Genomic DNA, 17,891 nt, shown 5'->3' with positions numbered 1-17,891 from the left:
AAATCCATTTAACCCCAAGACACAGATATTGCAGACATTATTCAAATAGTTCACTAGGTTCATATTCAGGTCACATGGCCACTGCAATTTTTTTAGCAAGGGGAAAGTACTGGTTTGTCACAAGAAAATGATGATATCAAGCCTTGACCCTTGGCACCCGTGTCCCTCCTTTGAGAACCTTCTATAGTCTGATGACTTAAAGACAGGAGGACCCATCGGAGAGCACCGAGGACATTGTACCTTGATTGCTGCTTCACAGCTGGACCAACGTGTTTCAAATTTTTAATTTCTCTAAGGATAAATAGCTTTAAATACACTTTAAAAATCAGCATTCCAGGAGAATAACTGAGAAATTCTGGGAAGTCCACACGCGTTAAAAAAATTCTAAATATCGGACTAGAACGAGACCTTTGTAAAGCAAACTATTATTCGCTGGATTTTTCCACTGCTCCCTCCGTGTTTCTACTATCCTCCGCTTCCCTCAATTCGAACTTGAAGCTCGAATAGCAGGAGACACTTTTAATGGACCAGGGAAGGGATACTGTAAAAATATAATAATGACATGATAACATAAAGACAAACTCTGGCTGAGAATTTAAGAAGCAGTGCATTAGAGGCTCTGTATACGTGTTCTGCTTTATGCAGAGATCAGGTTGAGGATATTAATTATTTTCTTTTTTTAACTTTTCCTCCAGAAGTTAATAAAATAAGACAGAACTGGCGGTGGAATGTTCTCAGTGGACTTCGTGGGCGGCTTCAAATATATTGGTCGTAAGTAGGTGTGTATCATGTCTCACACACAGACGCAATCTTTAGTAAAATCAGGCTTCGCGTATCGATGGACACACTTTCTGACAAAATGTAGCTATGAGATTGTGCGAAGATAATAAAGTGTATTTATGGAAACTGAGATGGTATAAATCTGCTGCACTACATGTGGTACATGGTATAAGCTTTTGTTCATAAACTACAAGCCGGTATTCGTAAACCAACCTCTCTATAAACACCTGAGGGATGTGTTACACTACGACTGCCACCACAAGAGCTCCATTGTTATCTTCTGGGACCCTCGTCACTAGGTGATGGGAATGATTCAGCTTCATTGTGATCTGAAGGGACCATCGTCACTAGGTGATAGGAATTGTTCACATCCAGGATGATCTTATGAGAACCACTGTCGCTAGGTGATAGGAACTCTTCAGTTCCATGATAATCCTGTGGGAACCATGTGGACCGTCGTTGACTGAAAAGTCGCTATGCTGCACGTGACTGTTTATTACAGCTTTATATAAGACACACACACACACACACACACGGACTGAGATGGTGAAGGGGGAGAGCTTATATACTTATCTATCTTATAAAATCAGGGTGTTTCAGTCAGGGGACAACACTTTCACTGAGGTTCAAAAGGTCCTCTCAAGTCTAGCCAGTCTTATTATCCCAAGAGTGGCAGCTAGATGCCTTTTCTTCCAAGGCAAAAAAACATTTCTTCGTCTTGAAGAATTTAATTAAAACTGCATGCTGGGACAAAACTGAGAAATCCTCGACCTTGGTTGAGGCCAATTTTCGGGAGGTTAAACGAGATCTTGTATCAAACGCCCCCGGGGCTGACTTTATTTCTTCTCAGCCAAGTTCATCATTCAGCCTTAGACTGGAATAGAATGTTAGGCTCTGTTTGTTTTAATGAAAAGAAAAAAAATCAGCTTTAAAAACGAAGCAGGATTAAAGCTAGACAGGCATCTCAAACACAAAACAAAACAGAGCGAAACAAAACACTACAGAATAAAATGGCGCTCTCTTTAATAATTTTTTTTACCTGCAAGACACCAGTCGTCTAATTATTTCAGTCAAAAATAAACTGTCATCATATATGGTGGTTTTATTTTACCAAAAAAAAAAAAATCCTCACGAAAGATGTGAACTGCTATTAGACTTTCTGAACTTAGTATATCGTGGACACTACGACAATGGTAATTTTTTTTAATGAAGTGAAAACTGGCTTTGTCTCGTTACCTCTGATTTGTGTCCATTTTGTGTGATGTTGGAACACAGAGAGAATTCTAACAAGATTGCAGTCAAAGAGTGCATACCTATTTTATAAAAGGTCACCAGTCTCCAGACGGTTTACAAGCATCAAGCATACAAGTTATATGATAAACAAACAAGGCCTTCAGACGCACAGCGAATATGACTGTGGTTGATATGTAGAGATGTTGAACTGTTTCTCTTCATACAAACACATGACACTTTAGTTTTGGTGGGGATATCCTTCAGCGCCTTGAAAACAAAACACTCAAGCGAAAATTGTTTCCTTGCCCAAAAAAAGAGACTCGTTTTGTAGCCTGTTTTCTGGAGAAAAAAAAACACAAGACATTCCCCATTCCTTGAAGCAATTTTAAGGCGTCCTGCAGGCCTCCAGAAAGAAATCACACTGATGATGTTACAGCCCTTCGTTCTGCGCCGGAACTTAAAGCAGACCGCTTGCACGGGAAGAATTCCGCCACTTTACTTCGAAACTGCTGGCTCATGGTGCAGTACAACAGAAAGTTGATGCCGTTGTTGACGAGGGCGAGGAAGTCAAAGAAGTCCGAGAGAGGGTAGTACACGGTCTGATAGAAGCCAGTCACTCTGACGCTCATCATCAGAAGCACTCCATGCGGCAGCTCCGTGATGAGGAAGAGAAGAAGGACTGTCACTAGCAGCCACGTGGTCTGGGCCTGCTGGCTGGCTCGTCTGCTCATCGACAGGGACTGTGGACCGGCAGAGAAGGTCATCAGACGCCGCCGCCTCTTGAGACCTGCGATGGTCACGTGATAAAAGAGGAGGCAGGTGGCGCCCAGCATCAACCCGCAGGGCAGCAGCTTGGCCACGATGCTGTAGTGGAGGATGGTGTCCTTCAAGGATAGCAACCCTTGTCCAGCTTCTCCATCCATTGCGCTCTCCTCGTACCCGTCGCCAGTGCTGCCGGCGATGCGGTAGACGGTGACGTTGCCGATAGTTCCGAGCGCCTCCACCCGGTTGGCAGTGAAGTTGGGGATGAGGGACACCACGCACCCGATGATCACCATCACGATGACCACCTGGACCTGTGCAACAGAACAAATACTGAAACTAAAATGTGGTAATTGAAATTACAAGAACCTGAGAAAAGGTTTTCGTTTCCAGCAGATTTCCTGTTTGCACGTGGCCCACGATGCGACAACTTGTGTTTAACTTAATGACCGTTTTCTTGTGACTTTTGTGTACCTGGCGCCCGCAAAATATGGTCACCCGATACCAATTAGTGGTTAATGCATCTCTCTTAAGCTCACACCACCTAGGAAATCATCTCCATTTCCAATCACCAATAAACCTCCTTTTGAAAAGCTTGCAAGACTTATTATCTAATAATTGGATAAAGCTACCATTTCTCTATATCTGGGTGAATAGCCCCCGGTCTTTCTAGAGAAAGACGCCTACAAAAATCCATTTCTCTCACAAAAAGGTTCCATGTGAACCTAATACATGCTTTCTATGCGTCATTTTCTTGTTTTCTAACCTAAAGTAGTTTTTAATCAAGAAAAGGACAAGACAGAAAGCAACATCAAGCAGCAAAACATGTTTAATACCTGGCGAAATCGTTTTTCCTTGGCCACGTGACCTCTTGCTGGAAAACGAATGTGGATGAGCCTAAAGGCCGCCAAAGACACGCCCAGCCACACGGAGATGGTGTGTGTGATGCTGGTGGTGTTGAGCATCATCAGCAGGAAGGTCACCCAGCCGATGGTGAAGCGCTCGGGAGCCTCGACCGGCGTGACCGGAGGGCAATAGAAGTTGGCGGCGAAGGGGATGTAGGGCACCATGGTCAGCACGTCCAGACACAGCCAGCCAGGACAGCAGCAGGTTGGTGGGACTGCGCATGTCCTTGCGCATGAGGATGCAGATGATGATGACATTGCTGACGATGCCGGGCACACACACCACCAAGCTGGTGTAGCAGTGGACGTTGGTGTAGTGCTCGTGGAAGCTGCCTAGGAATGGATGCGGCATCAGGAAGGGCAGGTCGGCCAACTGCAGGCTGGACACGTTATGCAAGGAGGCATTGAACTCCAGTCTTAACATACTGCCGCCCAGGGGGGTCGCTGTGCCTCGGAACTCTCAGACCCCGCTAACCACGGGGGTTCAAACGTGGGTTCATGAGACCGATGTGACGATGACACCTTCACGCGATGTCCATGCTAATGCAAACATCTGCTAGTCGCTGTTGGCATCTTAAACCTTACTTAGTGAAAACACGCCTGGCTTCCCCTTCACACGGCGATTCTTCGAGGAGAACGGCATGCTGGGAGGCTTAAATGGAATTGAGTGGTAATCAATAGTTGTCCTGAAACACAGGACTGGCCCTTTATAAGCTGATGTTCATCAAGCGTCATTATAAGTTCTGCCACATCCCACAAAACCAAATATATTTTTGCCTTCATGTGCTAGACACATTGAGTGCTGATCCAGAAGAATGGGTTCTCCGGGACAATTCCCTTCTTCCTGGAAAAAAACCCAAAATACAGAGTCAACAGCAATAAAAGGAATGTTTGGCATTTCCTTGAAAAATAATTGCACGCCTTTTAAAATAAGCCATTCCGGTGAAATAAAAACGACTATTTTGATAGATGTGGAGAGAAATTAAATGCAGTGATGAAGAATGAATGAACAGTGCGTTCTAGACTAGGGATGGAGGGAAGAATTAAAACAGTTTAGTTTGCAGATGCTTCTTCTTCAGATGGTATAAGCGACATGGCTAAGCGTCCTTTGGTAAGTAAAAAAAAGTGATAAGAGTTTTATTCCTTAAATAGTTCAAAGTTGTGTTTAGCTGCTTGCTAATACTACAGTTATTTCAAGCGATGAATTTTAAGCTGACTCTTGAAGCCATTTAGGGAGACAGTCTGGTGGAAAAAAAACTGGATTGGTGTCCCATAGACCAACTCAATGAGCATCACAGACAGTGGCATGGACTTTGTAATTGTTACATATACATTGTCATGAGGACACAGGGTTACACAAAATATTTTTCATAGTTACACGTTTGTATCATCTGTCTGTCTCCTCATACTTCGCACTCACAAAGAGTACACACAAACGCGCGCGAGTGTAAATTATAACAAATTATAAGCTGTGTAGGGGTGGATTAAAAAAACAAATTACTAACATAGAGACACATCTAGACATTTGCACACACATATATGAAGTGATCAGCTCATAAATGAAGCTAGCATGGAGATGGCCTCGACATTGGAGGTCAACATGTCACTCGTTTGAAAGCCAGGACGAGTTCAAGATCACTTGCAGGTCCACGAACTTCACTCTTCTATTTTGTAGTCTGGATCCAAGCTTGCAGAAGGCAAGAGAAGAGAGGCTCCTGTTGGCGGAGGGCAACATCACGAGGGCGTATATGTTACATTATGAATTCTGTTGTATTCACCAGACTTCTCGGCGCCAAGCTGTGGCAATGTGTTGATGCAGATGTCCTCTTTGCCGGATGTGTATCCTGATTCAATGGAACCAACCTCTTTGCTTTATAGAGAACAAATCTCTCGCTTTGCGTGTCGAGTTGGACTGCAGTATCCCACATGTATATTTTATAATATATAATATAAAATATTGGTGTCTTTCGTCTGCTGATGTTTTTGTATGGCTGTTGCTTCGTTTGTAGACTTTGTTCAACGCATTGTACTCGCATCCACATGGGGAAATTCGCTGTACAAATTCTCTAATAATCATCATCATCATCATCATCATCATCATCATCATCATCATCATCATCATCATCATCATCATCATCATCCCTCAACACCACTAAAAGTTTTAATCTTCCGACCATCCAACCCTGCTCGCACGGTCAGGAACTAAAATGCGACTTACCTGCAGCCTACAGAAGACCTTTCACGGTTTAGCATGACACACTGTGGACGTCACGTGACCTGATGAAGCAAGTGTTGGGTGACAAGGTGGCGACCTGTTGGCTGCAGGCTGCTATGGTGTTGACAGTACAAGAAATATTCCGTCTACAGTTACGCAAAATAGCGCCAGGGACTGCTCAGACGGCAGGCGACGTCTGCGGCCATTGACGACTCGACAGGAAGCGATTTGTCTACCGACCAGGCCTCGTACAACAGTAGAATGGTCTCCCTTTGGTTTCCTGGGCAACGACTTCTCCGCTGTGGAGGTTGGACACCGTTTCCCGGACTAACAGTGGGACTGGCGTCAATGGTCTGTGACTGGCTGTGACCTCGCCTGTGCCCTGACTTCCGGTCCTTTCCTGTCCTCGCCACACGAACATTCCATGAACAAGTGTTTCATCTTTCCAGTCCTTGTGCCCTAACGGAGTTATTTTTATTGTAAAATAATTTTTCTTTGATGGAGCTGGCTGCACTCTATCAGCACAAAATGGAATGTTCTGTGATCACAAGCAGCTCGTCCTCTACACAAACCCATTCATTCTGTGTACATAGCAAGTTGTTATTATGAACATACTACATTAAAGGGTCAGGCGGTCCTAGTTTTGAATATTTTTTTTTTTTTGGGTTTGGGGGCATGTGGAAAAAATTTTTTCTTCATGTAGGCATCGAGATCAAGATTTTTTTATTCCATTTATCGTTTAATGGATGTATAGAATTTTTTGTTTTCCAGCTCCCAGAGCAAAATTGAAACGTGGAAATTAAATTTTTTAATCAGTAAATTCAGGTTTAATAAATTAATCAGTTCGGCTTTAAGACAAGAAAAAAGTATCTGAAAAGTCTGATATAATATCATTGATAACCAATTCTTTATTTCTCTTATATACTGGCACTTACAATCTGTCCCTGACATACATATACTCCGTCACACACATATTACTTGAACATTTGACTCACCTCCATACATCGGCATTGTCGCAAGTATTCTGTTTCCGTCTCGGATGGACGGAATGCCATATAATCCGATCAAAGTATAGGATGAATAAAAGAAACACATGCATAACCAAAACGTTGCAGAAAATAATCAAAAATCATGCTCACCTTCATAAAGCGAAAAACGCCAGCTGTGGGAAACGAACAGTAGCCACTCAAATTGCCGCGATCCGTAATGGCAGGAAGAGAGAGGACGGGTTCCTGTAACAAGGCAAATGGCGGCCGTGAAGAAGAATTAATCAGCTGTCGTGTTAAAATGATTCATACCTCGGTCCTAATAAAAATAATATGAAACCTTACAAAGATGTATTTCCGCTTTCAACGCTTTTCCTCCATTCATTCATTCAGTGACTCCGACTCACCTGCAGCTCGTCTACCGTTACTGGTCGTTGCGGGGAGAGAGAGAGAAAGGTGGACAGAACAAATGGCTGAAAATGCTGGCTACCCGGGTCTGTCATTAGTAACGATAATCATGGCATGCCCAAACTGTTCTCTAGTGTTAGCTAGCCAGGATTTTTAAGGTACCCTGAGGACGGTCTACAATGTGGAGCAGGTTCTCATAACCCTGAGTTGTGGGGAAGGTTACTTTATTCTTTTTTCATTTTTTTATCCTCCAGTGTGTTCGGGACTGGGTGTGAACACGACAGGTGTGTTATCGCGAAGCTGGAAAGTTTTCCTCCGGTGAAAGTTCTAGAACAGATAAGACAAGCATCGTCCTCCAAGTGTTACTGAAGAGTTCACACAGTTGGCCACAGACTCACAACTTTGTTCCAGTTGTACCCGGGTACGATGACCTCAAGGAAATTACTAGGTAGGTAGGGCAATTGGGTGAGTGGGTCATTTTGTGTTTTTCTTTTCAGTCTTAGCCACAAGTTAACTGTCGCATGTGAAGGAAGTTGACATTGATCTTTGACTGTAATCAAGGTTGGAAAAGTGAATCATTTGACAAAAGTCAGCTTTTCTGGAGCTTGAGCACCGGCCAGTCCTGACTTAAATGACCTGGAAGTTCAGCATATTTTCACTTTCAACAATATAAATGCACACGTCACTTCTTCCTCTTACTTTCTTACGAAGAACAACCTTTGTCTATTTCGTACTTATCCTTCATCATTCTTTAGAATCATGCCTTAAACTTTTCTATTTTTTTTTCTCTGTCCTACATTATATTCGTATTTCTCTCTTCGTTCAAAGATTGCAATTGGCTAGCAAACCGAAAATGTCACAATGGTCTGTAAGCAGAAAACGCGGTTGTCCAGGAACTGATATTGTTGGTAATTAATCAGTCTCGTTGTTATGAAGCCGATAAACCCTCATTAATATCTCTCTCCCTCTCTCTCTCTCTCTCATATACATACATTGAAATGGTGCAAGAGAACTTGAGAGACACACGATCTGGACCTGCTGTCCTGCAGTGTAGAAGCTAGGTTTTTGCACAAGTGGTAGACACCAAAGCCTGACGCTTGGCTTTTACACTGGAAGGCTGTTAACAAATCACGAACCTTTCTCAGCCTGTCGATGGGTGGTATCTCCTGGCAGTCACCGTAGACGAGAGTGCCGCAGGTGAAAAAGCGAGGCGGGATTAATCATGTCAGGTGAGATGGCGTGGCCATTTCCATTTCCAGTGTGTGTGTGTGGGGGTGGATGGGGTGGGGTGGATGGGGTGTGTGGGAGTGTCTATGCACTGGCGGGGATGCACTTCTTTCAGTTGTCAAGGTGAGCTCGGGAATATCTGCAAGTGCGCGCGAGTACCCTCCATCCCAACCACCACCACACACACTCGCATGCACCCACGCGCTTACACCCGGCTTCTGCCCTCTTATAACACCATTGTCTCAGTTTAATCAATCAAACAATCAAATCAATCAATCTATCTATCAACCATCCACCAATTCATCCCCCGAAGAAGACTTCTCTCTGAACTATAAAGCACTCTTTCTTCTAAAAAAACCTATTTTGTTCTGTAACAGAACATCAGCTAATACTTCACAGGCAGGCAATCCTGCTTACATCTGTCTCCTCATCCTCCCTTTTCCCGGTTCGTACTGCTGTCGGGTTGCTGGACGTGTGCATGCGGCCAACCGTTCTCCACTCACGCGAGGGACATCACCGCTAATCGACTTGAGGAAAAAGAGAAAGAAGGACACGGCCAAACGACGTGTAAAATTCGGGCCTTCTAAAACCTGGCTTTGACGCCCTTTTCAAGAAGAAAAGAGTTCCCAGAAGCAAGTGAACCCGAAGTCCACATTCGCAAGTAATATTATTCCCAAAAACTTAGGTGAGTCGAGGGCGAGGAGGACAGAAGAAGGTGCGGCGGTGCGAGTGCGGAAACATATCCACAGAGTCACGCACAAAGGGAAAGGTCTGAAGAATGAACATAAAGTGGCTCGGAAGAAGATAACTTCACACTTCTTGTCGTGCAATAAATTAAGGTAAGGTGAAACCTTAAGAAAAAAGGGTTTAGGTTTAGTAGTGGACTTGGATTCGTCGAGGTGTGGTCAGAAAACAAAATACAGGCAACGCAGAGGAAGCTACACTTAACTTACTTAAGTCGCAACTTATTTTTTTGAATCACTTAGTGTTAGTTCGGAAAGGTTACTAAGGGAGGAACAATGAAGAGGACAAGCAGGAGAAGGGAGGTAGGAACTAAAAAAAAAATAGAAGAAGTAGTAGTAGTAGAATAAAATATGAGAGTACCAGTAAGAGAAGCAGGAGAAGGGAGGTAGGAACAACAACAACAACAACAACAAAATAGAAGTAGTAGTAATAAAATAAAATAAAATATGAGAGTACCAGTAAGAGAAGTAGCAGTTATGTGTAACAAAAGAAAAATTAAAGACAAATAAAAGTAGCAGAAGTAGCAGTATAAGGTAGCAGTAATCGAAACAGTAGCAGAAGTAGAAAAGAAATTAGAAAAAGAAGTGTCAGTAGTCGAAGAAACAAACAAGGAAGTATCAGTAACAGAAAGTAGAAAAAAAGTAGCATTCGTAAAAGAACAATAAAAATAAATTCAGTCCTTGTTTACCGCCATCTTAAGACAGGTCTAAACAGAAAACCTTGTCAAGTGTTGGGTCCACTGTTACCACCGACTAATGGCGGCAGGACAGCTAATCTGGGCGTCAGCTTGTACTAATCAATGAATAAATGAAGGAATAAATAAATAAATATATCGGTCATCAAGCGTTCACAGAATATGACGACTGTCAGGTGATCACCTACACCTTGGACATCACCAGCGCCTTCATCTCTCCTCCCACCATTGACATTCCAGGATGCGCGCGACAGCTTCATAAGTTCTTTATCGTCCAGCTGCTAGCATCTCCATCTGTCGCCACAACAGCAGCCAACACTAATCATTAATTTATGAATCCGCCATGCACGATGTTTCCCCTAATCCCTCAGCCCACCACCAATTGTAAATTGGCTCGAGGGCAAAATGTGGGCAACAGCAGATTTACGAGACAAAGGAGCAGTTTTGTGTGTGAGGGAGATGAAGAATTGACTTTACGTGCGAATCACGTGGTTGTGACACGAAGCTCAGGAGACAGCATGTCACAAAACACAATGATATCATACGAAGCTCCGGTGATTTATTCTACAGCTGAGTCATAAACAAGAGTTACCAATGTGATCCCAAATCCCGCTTGGAATGAACCAGGCTCCCTGGAGTAAATACTCTTAAAGAATAACCATGTTTGTTTACTGGAGCATAACGAACACATCCCAAAAATACAGTCATTCTGCAATTCGCTTCACTTCACTGCTCCACTCTGTATTATCAACTTTTTTTTGAAACAAATGTATTCTAAATCACACAATGTTCTGAGGCGTGGCCTACTGGAAACAGGATGCAATTAAACTGGGTGATTAGAATATTTTAATCAAGCTTAGCCAGATCATTATAGGAAGGTTCTATATGAGTATGTAAAGCCTAATTTTACGTGGTCCAAAAATTAAAAATATTTATATAATTCGGTTAATGGTAGTTTATTAACAGCACACAACTTCAAGAGCCATTTCTCTGTGTTCAATCCCTCAGCTTTACTTTCCTCAGTTCAATGAGGTCTTACTCGCTACCTCTACTCAAATACATTTTCACAGCACTGTACCTGTCCTTCCGGTGTTACCTGCCCTGGAGTAATGCAATTTTACCATTTTTACCCTTTGCCGACGACATCGATCTGATGGCAGGTAGAATGAAGAGTTGCAGGCTCTCATATACAGCCTCTGGCATGAACATCAGCTTCGATAGAAGTAAAACAATGGTGAACTCTGTCGGCCAGGAAACATGAGAGATCCAGTTGAATGGCATGCAACTTGAGGAGGTGCAGCGTTTCAAGTGCCTAGGAGCGAGGCTCTCCAAGGACGGCAGTTGCACCATGGGATGCACCTTTTGACTGATACGGAGAGAAAGAAGCAGGTATTTAACACTGGTTATTATCTCCTACGGGGAACTGAATTGAAACGAATTCTCTCGCAGTCTGGTCACCATCCTGAGCGGTCCCCCATGAGCCTCTGCTCGCCACCGTCGGAAGCTGGTTTGGCTCGGACATGTCGTTGGCCATGACACATTGCCCAAGACAGTCCTTCTGGGATGGTTGGAGGAAGGATGTCCAGGAGACAAGTAGAAAAGCGGTGGGTGAGTAACATGGCTGATTATCACCAAGTAGTGGACAGGCCACCACTCAAGCTACCTACTGGAAGGTGCACAGAATAGACTTACAGACGACAACCGTGCTTACCCAAATTTGCTCCAACACACGATGCCCACCCGAAGACTTGAAACAGTTAAAATTGAGGGGAGATTTGTGTACACAAAGTTTACAACTATAAGCCAACATTACAATCAGTCCACCAAGAAACTAAAAGTTCATCATGGCCAACAGCCAGACCGCCAACAGCTCTTCTGGTGCTAGAACTCGTAAAACTTGTTTAACCTCGCAAGTCAGACTTCCTTGGACAAATAAGCATTCTATGGTCTTAAATGAGTGAAAGTGTGTAATTTCCTACTTGTCTCCAAGACCTGAATAGCTTTTAGGCTGAAAATCTACAATTGTAGGAAAGTTATACTCCGCAGACATCTCTCACTGTTCTTTATCTTCAAAGTTCAGAGAGAAGTGTAAAGAGTAATGATACTCCTCTATGCAGTTGAAAACTTTAAAACTAGTTTTAAGTCGATTTAAAGGGTAACACGAGCAAAGCATGTAAATAAACTCAAAGGAGCTGAATTATTTATGAAACACTGAGCTGTCAATAGTTTGTCTCAAAAGGCATTGAAACTTTCTTCTCTTGGAAAATCACACGTGAGTAGATATTAACTTTTGGATTCATTGAATGTCACAGCCAATGTGAAATGTTTTGAATCATGCCAACAAACATCAACATGAAGCATGTTTCCATTCGTCACAGACATGGACACCGCCACTTCTTTTCAAAATTAATTATAGAGTGATTATTGTATTTGCACTAAGATATACATTGAATAGTTTAGTTGATTACTGAAGTTACCTTTTCACAGGTGTTTTGGCTTGTGATGTTGAAAACAAAGGAAGTGAGTAGACGATAGAATGACTAATCACAGAAAACAATCTTTTGCAAATAGAGATATGTTGTGAATTTTTTTCCCACTGAATTCTATCCTGGTTGTGCAGCGACATTTTTAAAAACTTTATAATATCGTTGCTGCGGCAATATGCAAATTGTAAGAAAAATATTTTATAAAAGTTAAATAAACATGAGAGACTGTCTTATACTCACGATGTTGCCAGAAGAGTCAGAACCCTGTCACTGCTCATGTGTGTTCTTGTAAAAATATCCATGATGTCCTGTTGTTAGTCTCTTCGAATCTTCCAGTCCTCCGGCACTTTCAGTTGTAGCCGTTACCCTGTAGTTTTTCTCATCCACACCTACAGTTAGCTTTTTCATCCACTGTTGGTCCTCCATAACTAACACCATGACTGTCGTTTATTTGCAATGACCTGCAGACGATGCTGCATAGTCGCATTTAATCTGATTATAATTACACTGCTAATAAGACAACAGATGTTATTTTCTGCTGCTCTGCCACACCTGGTCTTCTGATTCCTTTACGTTTGCACTGCGACAAACGGTTTCTACAGTGTCAGGGAGTGCAGTTGGTAGTGTGATACTACACCAGTGACACCCACGACCACTGTGTGCGCCATTGTATGACCAGAACAGACGGCAGACATCTGCATCACTGGGATTTTTCCACAGAAAGGTACATTGTTTTCATACTTCTACATTATAACAGTGTCATCATACTTGCACAGCATGAAAGCCGATGTCTGTCACTTGTTTATGGCCACCGACGGGATGCGGTCTCGGACTGACCTCCATGACTACCGCAGCGACGCCTGGCGTGTCCTTCTGACCTTAACGGTGTAGCGGGTACAGTTATTTCCCCTAATGAGTAGGCGAAGCTTAGTACAAGATATTATTTACCAAATCTGAGTGAAGACCTCCCACTCCCCTCTCCCCTCAGACTTCCGTTGTGGAGATGCCAGCAACTAATCATCTCCTGGCACATAAAGAGTCCAGCAAGGCAGACGTCGCGATTGTACACGAGCACATTCACGGGTACAATCAATCGGAAAGCTGCGACCATGTGTTGTTTACGGTGTAAAGGGTACATAAATTAAATAGCTGGGACCATGTTTATTGAGAGGTTTTGCTGATAACCGTGATGTCGCGAGTTTGACTCCTTTAGTGTTGTTTGTGGGTGAGTATCTCGAGAATGACAGGTGGTGGTTGTGGTATTCATCTCGGTTTGGGAAAATGGTAGCTCAAAGCAGTCATTAGAAAACAACATGCATTACACTAGACATTTTAACAGTCTACTAGTTTGTCTTGGCTTCTCTCTCCCATGGACTTGCTGGTTGAATAAAAAAAATCCTGAACTTTTTGTTATAAGGTCTCAAGAGAGTATCGCTTACTCAGGCAATTAAATTATCTCTCTTTTCAGTAAATAACCAAAATTTAATCTTCCTCTTACTTATATTTTATTTACTTGCATTTCATTTTTAAGGACAAAAAATAAAAAAGCTATACCTAGACTTCAGTCCAAAGTTAGTATCATAGACATAACAAAAATACTTTCTTTCCACTGAGAGATGACATCATGTGCTGACCCGGTGGAAAACAACAAACAATCAAACAATCAAACATGAAACTAGTAGCTCTTTGGCAGTGTTCACACCAACCTACAGTTCTACGAGCATCCATACAATGTGCAACACTATGTATCAACCATCACACAGCAGCCATTCCGTCCACAAGTTTACCAAGGGGAGTAAATGGCACAACAAATAGATTAAGAAAAACAACAAAAGAGAGTAAGAAATTACGAGAAAATGTGTAAATGGTACAAATGGTAATTAAGTGATAAAAAAAGAAATTAAAATAGAAAAAAATCATTAACCTCGTTCTAGTAAGCGTAAGTGGTTTACCGTAGCTAAAGCAGGTCATTTAAGGGGTTAACCAACCTTCCCTGATTAAACGAATAATTTTCTTTCATAAAGCAGCTTTGTGGAGACTTTTCCAAGCCACAGGCCCCAGCAGTATGAATCAGCAATTTTCTGTTCCAAAGGACTACTCTCAGATCATCTCCAAAACGAAAAAAAAAAACAAATAAACAAAAAAACAAAAACAAAACAAAAAAAAAAAAAAAACAAACAAACGGAAAGTGCCGTTGGTCATACAAACTCTTGCTCGTGACCAATGCTCTCAGTCGTAAGGTCAAGAGGAGATTACTCCGGTTAGTGCTCTTTTGATTTTGTTTGTCTGGAAACAACGAACACCTAACGAGATTGCTTCCTGTTACATAATTGATTGTCTCAGGTCGCTGCCAATAGTTTCTAAAGGTTTCAATTCGTTTGATGTAAAAATCGACTGGCCTGACCCAAAGGTCAATTTGTGTCTGAAAGTTTTCCCGTCCTGCATCGTTGACTTTCGTCAAGATAATGAACATTGACAATGAGAAAAAAAAAGAGTGTACATACCTAGACAACGCCCGTCGTAGAAAAGTGCTGAGCAAAGAGGTCAATCATCACGTGGTCATTTTGTCACGTGACGTCTCCCAGTGAGTCAGCGAGTGACCGAGTGGCGAGGTTTCACTTCTGTCCATCACAGCCAGTCAGACAGACATCCACACCGTTAACTGCCTCTCGTGTTCTGTCGTAGTCCTGCGTCGTGCATGAGTATCTCACTCTCTCCCCCGCGTGGCCTCGTGACAGAGAAAAATGCACTTTGTGCAAAGTGTCACAGTTGCATCGACTTCACATCTCCTCCCTTCTCTCTCCTCTCTTCTCTCTCTCTGTCGCGTGGCCGTGATATAAACCCTTTAGTCTGGTTTCAGCCTAATTGCCGGAGCCAGCTGTGTTCTCCAGCCACCTCCACGGCGTGTCACCCAAGCCAGTCCTCCCAGGCGCACGCAAATGAGGGATCCAGTGGGCATTAGTTGTTTGGCTTTCTAAGCATGGCAGGCTTGTGTTAATTCTTCAAGAAACATTGTCTTAAAGGTCTAGTGGGATGCAATATTTTTGTCACGACTTGATAAAGTTCAGGGCAGGATACAATTTCCGCAAATAATGGGCGGATAACTCGCTTCCGCTCTTGACATGCAAGCCGGCAAACATCAGAGTGGACAGAAGGAGATCAAAGTCGTAAAATCGCTTTTGTAGTCGGATGCTCCTGATTGACATATAGAGAACCTGTCCCTTTCAAGGGATGAATCGCTCCACATAGCTGTATAATCTTGATAAGATCTGATATTATCTGCATTGTTGACATTTTTCTTTCGTTCCAACGTATATTGATGATGGAAGGGGCGTCTACTCTTTCTCCAGACGTCCAGTGGGATTAACCTACTCATTGAGATAAAGTGCACCCAAGTAAGCCTTTAAGATATCTAGTTCTTGGAATCAGGGGCTATTCTTTTTGTCACTAATGTCCGTTCATTACATGCTGCTCTTATCTTTCTCTCTCCGGTTCATTCGCTTCATTTCTCTATCAATATTTAAGAAACAATGCGAATGTCTTTCTTGTTTTTCCTTTTTTCTTGTTTTCTTTTTGTGTCAACAAACGTGCATGTAGTTAAGCATGTGTTTATGTCTTTATGTGTGAATGTCTATAAAAGTATATCGGCAAATAGTTTTAAATGGTTGAGCATGTGTATGAACCTTTGTACATGTAGATGTTTTATCTTAAGCACAAAAACACACATAACACACATAGATGTGTATACACGCACATACAACCCTTAGCAGTTCTTTCTCTTTTTTCTTTCTCTATCGTGAACACAAACACACACACACACTCATGCGTGCGCATGCAGACATGCACTCTCCCATTATCTCTTGTTATTTCTCATCATCACCGCCACATCACCACAGAAAGAGCAAATTCTCTATTTCTTTTTGTAACTTTCAATAGATGTCCCGGAGAAAATGAAAGACTTCTTCCCTGCTGATGTTCACAAAGCACCGCAGGGCCTCTGTCTGAACGCAGTTCCGCCACACAAGCGACTCACTACCCAACCCTGGAGCTTGTCTTTTCAACAGTAAACGGCTATTCAACGAACTCCCAAACCTGGATTTCGCTCAGACGAATGTCGCTCCATTGCTAAGAGACTAATAGTTCATTGTCGCTATGGCTATCACATGATTGCCATCACTTTTGTTCCTGTGTAGTCCATAGTAAAGCCCCGATGATAGAAACCTCTCCTCCCATTGATCACCGTTCAATGAAAGGTAGGGTGAGTGATGTGAATCCACGCACGCCCATCCTAGAGGGGTAGAGTTAAGTATATGTAGGTTCCATTTAAAAGTACTGTTGTTCTTGATGGCTGAGGGGTCCAGAAAACAGACTCCCTCGGCAGCAAGTGGGTTAACAGCTCATCTTGAGGTGATAAGGACTAAGGTGGCCTACAGTAATCGCGATGTTGACTGCTCGAAAGCTTTCCGCGATAAAGCACCTGCCAAGACTTAGTGCCCACATGCTCACGACCCACACCACCACACAACCCATCAGTTGAAGGATCTCGGGTGTTGTCTTACTTGGACGTGGGTGCCACGAAGGACATGGATAAACAGCACAAACAAAATCTCAAGCCGGATCAGTCGAAGTCCGGATCTGGGAGGATTGCGACCCCCACGGGATTCTTCCAGAAATAGGAAAACTGTGCTGGTGGAGCCTAACCACCTATGAATCTCCCTGAAGAGACTTCCATTGGAACTTCCGCACTTTACACATAACTCCCTTATGAGATAGAGCAGCCTTGTGGGACATCGTGGGACATTGTGAGACATTGTGTCACTGGCCAGGGTGTCGTTGTGATGTAGACACCCTAGCTGTGAAGGTAAGAAAAGGTAAGATTTTGAATAGTCTAAGTTGTAAGGAGGCAAAGAATGAAGAAACAACACTAGGCCACGAATAATATCCAAGACTTCTTTGTCCAAAGCATCCTATTAAAAAAAAAAAGAGTGAAAGCATCCACAAAGCAGCTTCTAAAATCCAACTACAGAGAACTGCATCGATCAATGTCATGAAGAAAGTGATCAAGAATCGCATTTACATCAGCGAGGAACTGTCAGCAGACGAATAAACTAGTTTCAGAAACAAAGCACAACAGAACAGTTTCAACTGTTGCATTATGATAGAAAAACATCTACATCAACAGCGAGTTTTCTTTTTTACAAATTTTTATTTGACAGAGTCTTTCACGTGATGCTAAGCGAACATCGACGAGCGCCTCGAGGTCCTTGGGGTGTTAGACGAGTTCAGTCAGAGCTGTGCTTCTCTACTACCCACTGGGACATGTCTTCTTGACAGCACTGAACGCCCTCCGCTTGTGTCCTCTGTCACATATTATGTTCAACATCGTAGATAAATATCATGCGAGAGACTCTTCAAGAAGGTGACACCTATATTTTTATTGGTGGCAGGTCC

The 17,891-nt window shown here is 42.8% G+C and overlaps 1 protein-coding gene across 5 annotated transcripts; it reads right to left on the bottom strand.

The window, feature by feature from the left end:
- Positions 1–1,792: 1,792 nt before the first annotated feature.
- LOC112558150 (sex peptide receptor-like) lies at positions 1,793–16,169 on the bottom strand. Of its 5 annotated transcripts, none has more exons than XM_025228404.1 (5): positions 14,945–16,169; positions 7,035–7,127; positions 5,899–6,354; positions 3,612–4,524; positions 1,793–3,089 (listed from the first exon to the last, which is right to left on the bottom strand). In XM_025228404.1, the coding sequence occupies exons 4-5, from the start codon at positions 3,936–3,938 to the stop codon at positions 2,430–2,432; spliced, it is 987 nt and encodes a 328-aa protein (XP_025084189.1). In that variant the 5' UTR covers positions 3,939–4,524; positions 5,899–6,354; positions 7,035–7,127; positions 14,945–16,169; the 3' UTR covers positions 1,793–2,429. The 5 variants fall into 5 exon arrangements, with proteins under 5 accessions (XP_025084189.1, XP_025084190.1, XP_025084192.1 ...); XM_025228405.1 differs by lacking the exon at positions 14,945–16,169 and adding an exon at positions 12,681–13,462; XM_025228407.1 differs by lacking the exon at positions 5,899–6,354.
- Between the last annotated feature and the right edge of the window lie 1,722 nt (positions 16,170–17,891).

The sequence above is a fragment of the Pomacea canaliculata genome, linkage group LG2 (genome assembly GCF_003073045.1).
Source record: "Pomacea canaliculata isolate SZHN2017 linkage group LG2, ASM307304v1, whole genome shotgun sequence".
NCBI lineage: Eukaryota > Metazoa > Mollusca > Gastropoda > Architaenioglossa > Ampullariidae > Pomacea > Pomacea canaliculata.
This window is presented reverse-complemented; position numbering and strand designations above follow the sequence as displayed.

What these genes read in the sequence shown, in the direction of transcription:
- LOC112558150 (XM_025228404.1), bottom strand. Translation starts at nt 3,938, where the DNA reads ATGTCATCATCATCTGCATCCTCATGCGCAAGGACATGCGCAGTCCCA. An exon ending in AGGAAAAACGATTTCGCCAG is followed by an intron (nt 3,090 to 3,611) that starts GTATTAAACATG and finishes TCTGTTGCACAG; the next exon opens with GTCCAGGTGGTCATCGTGAT.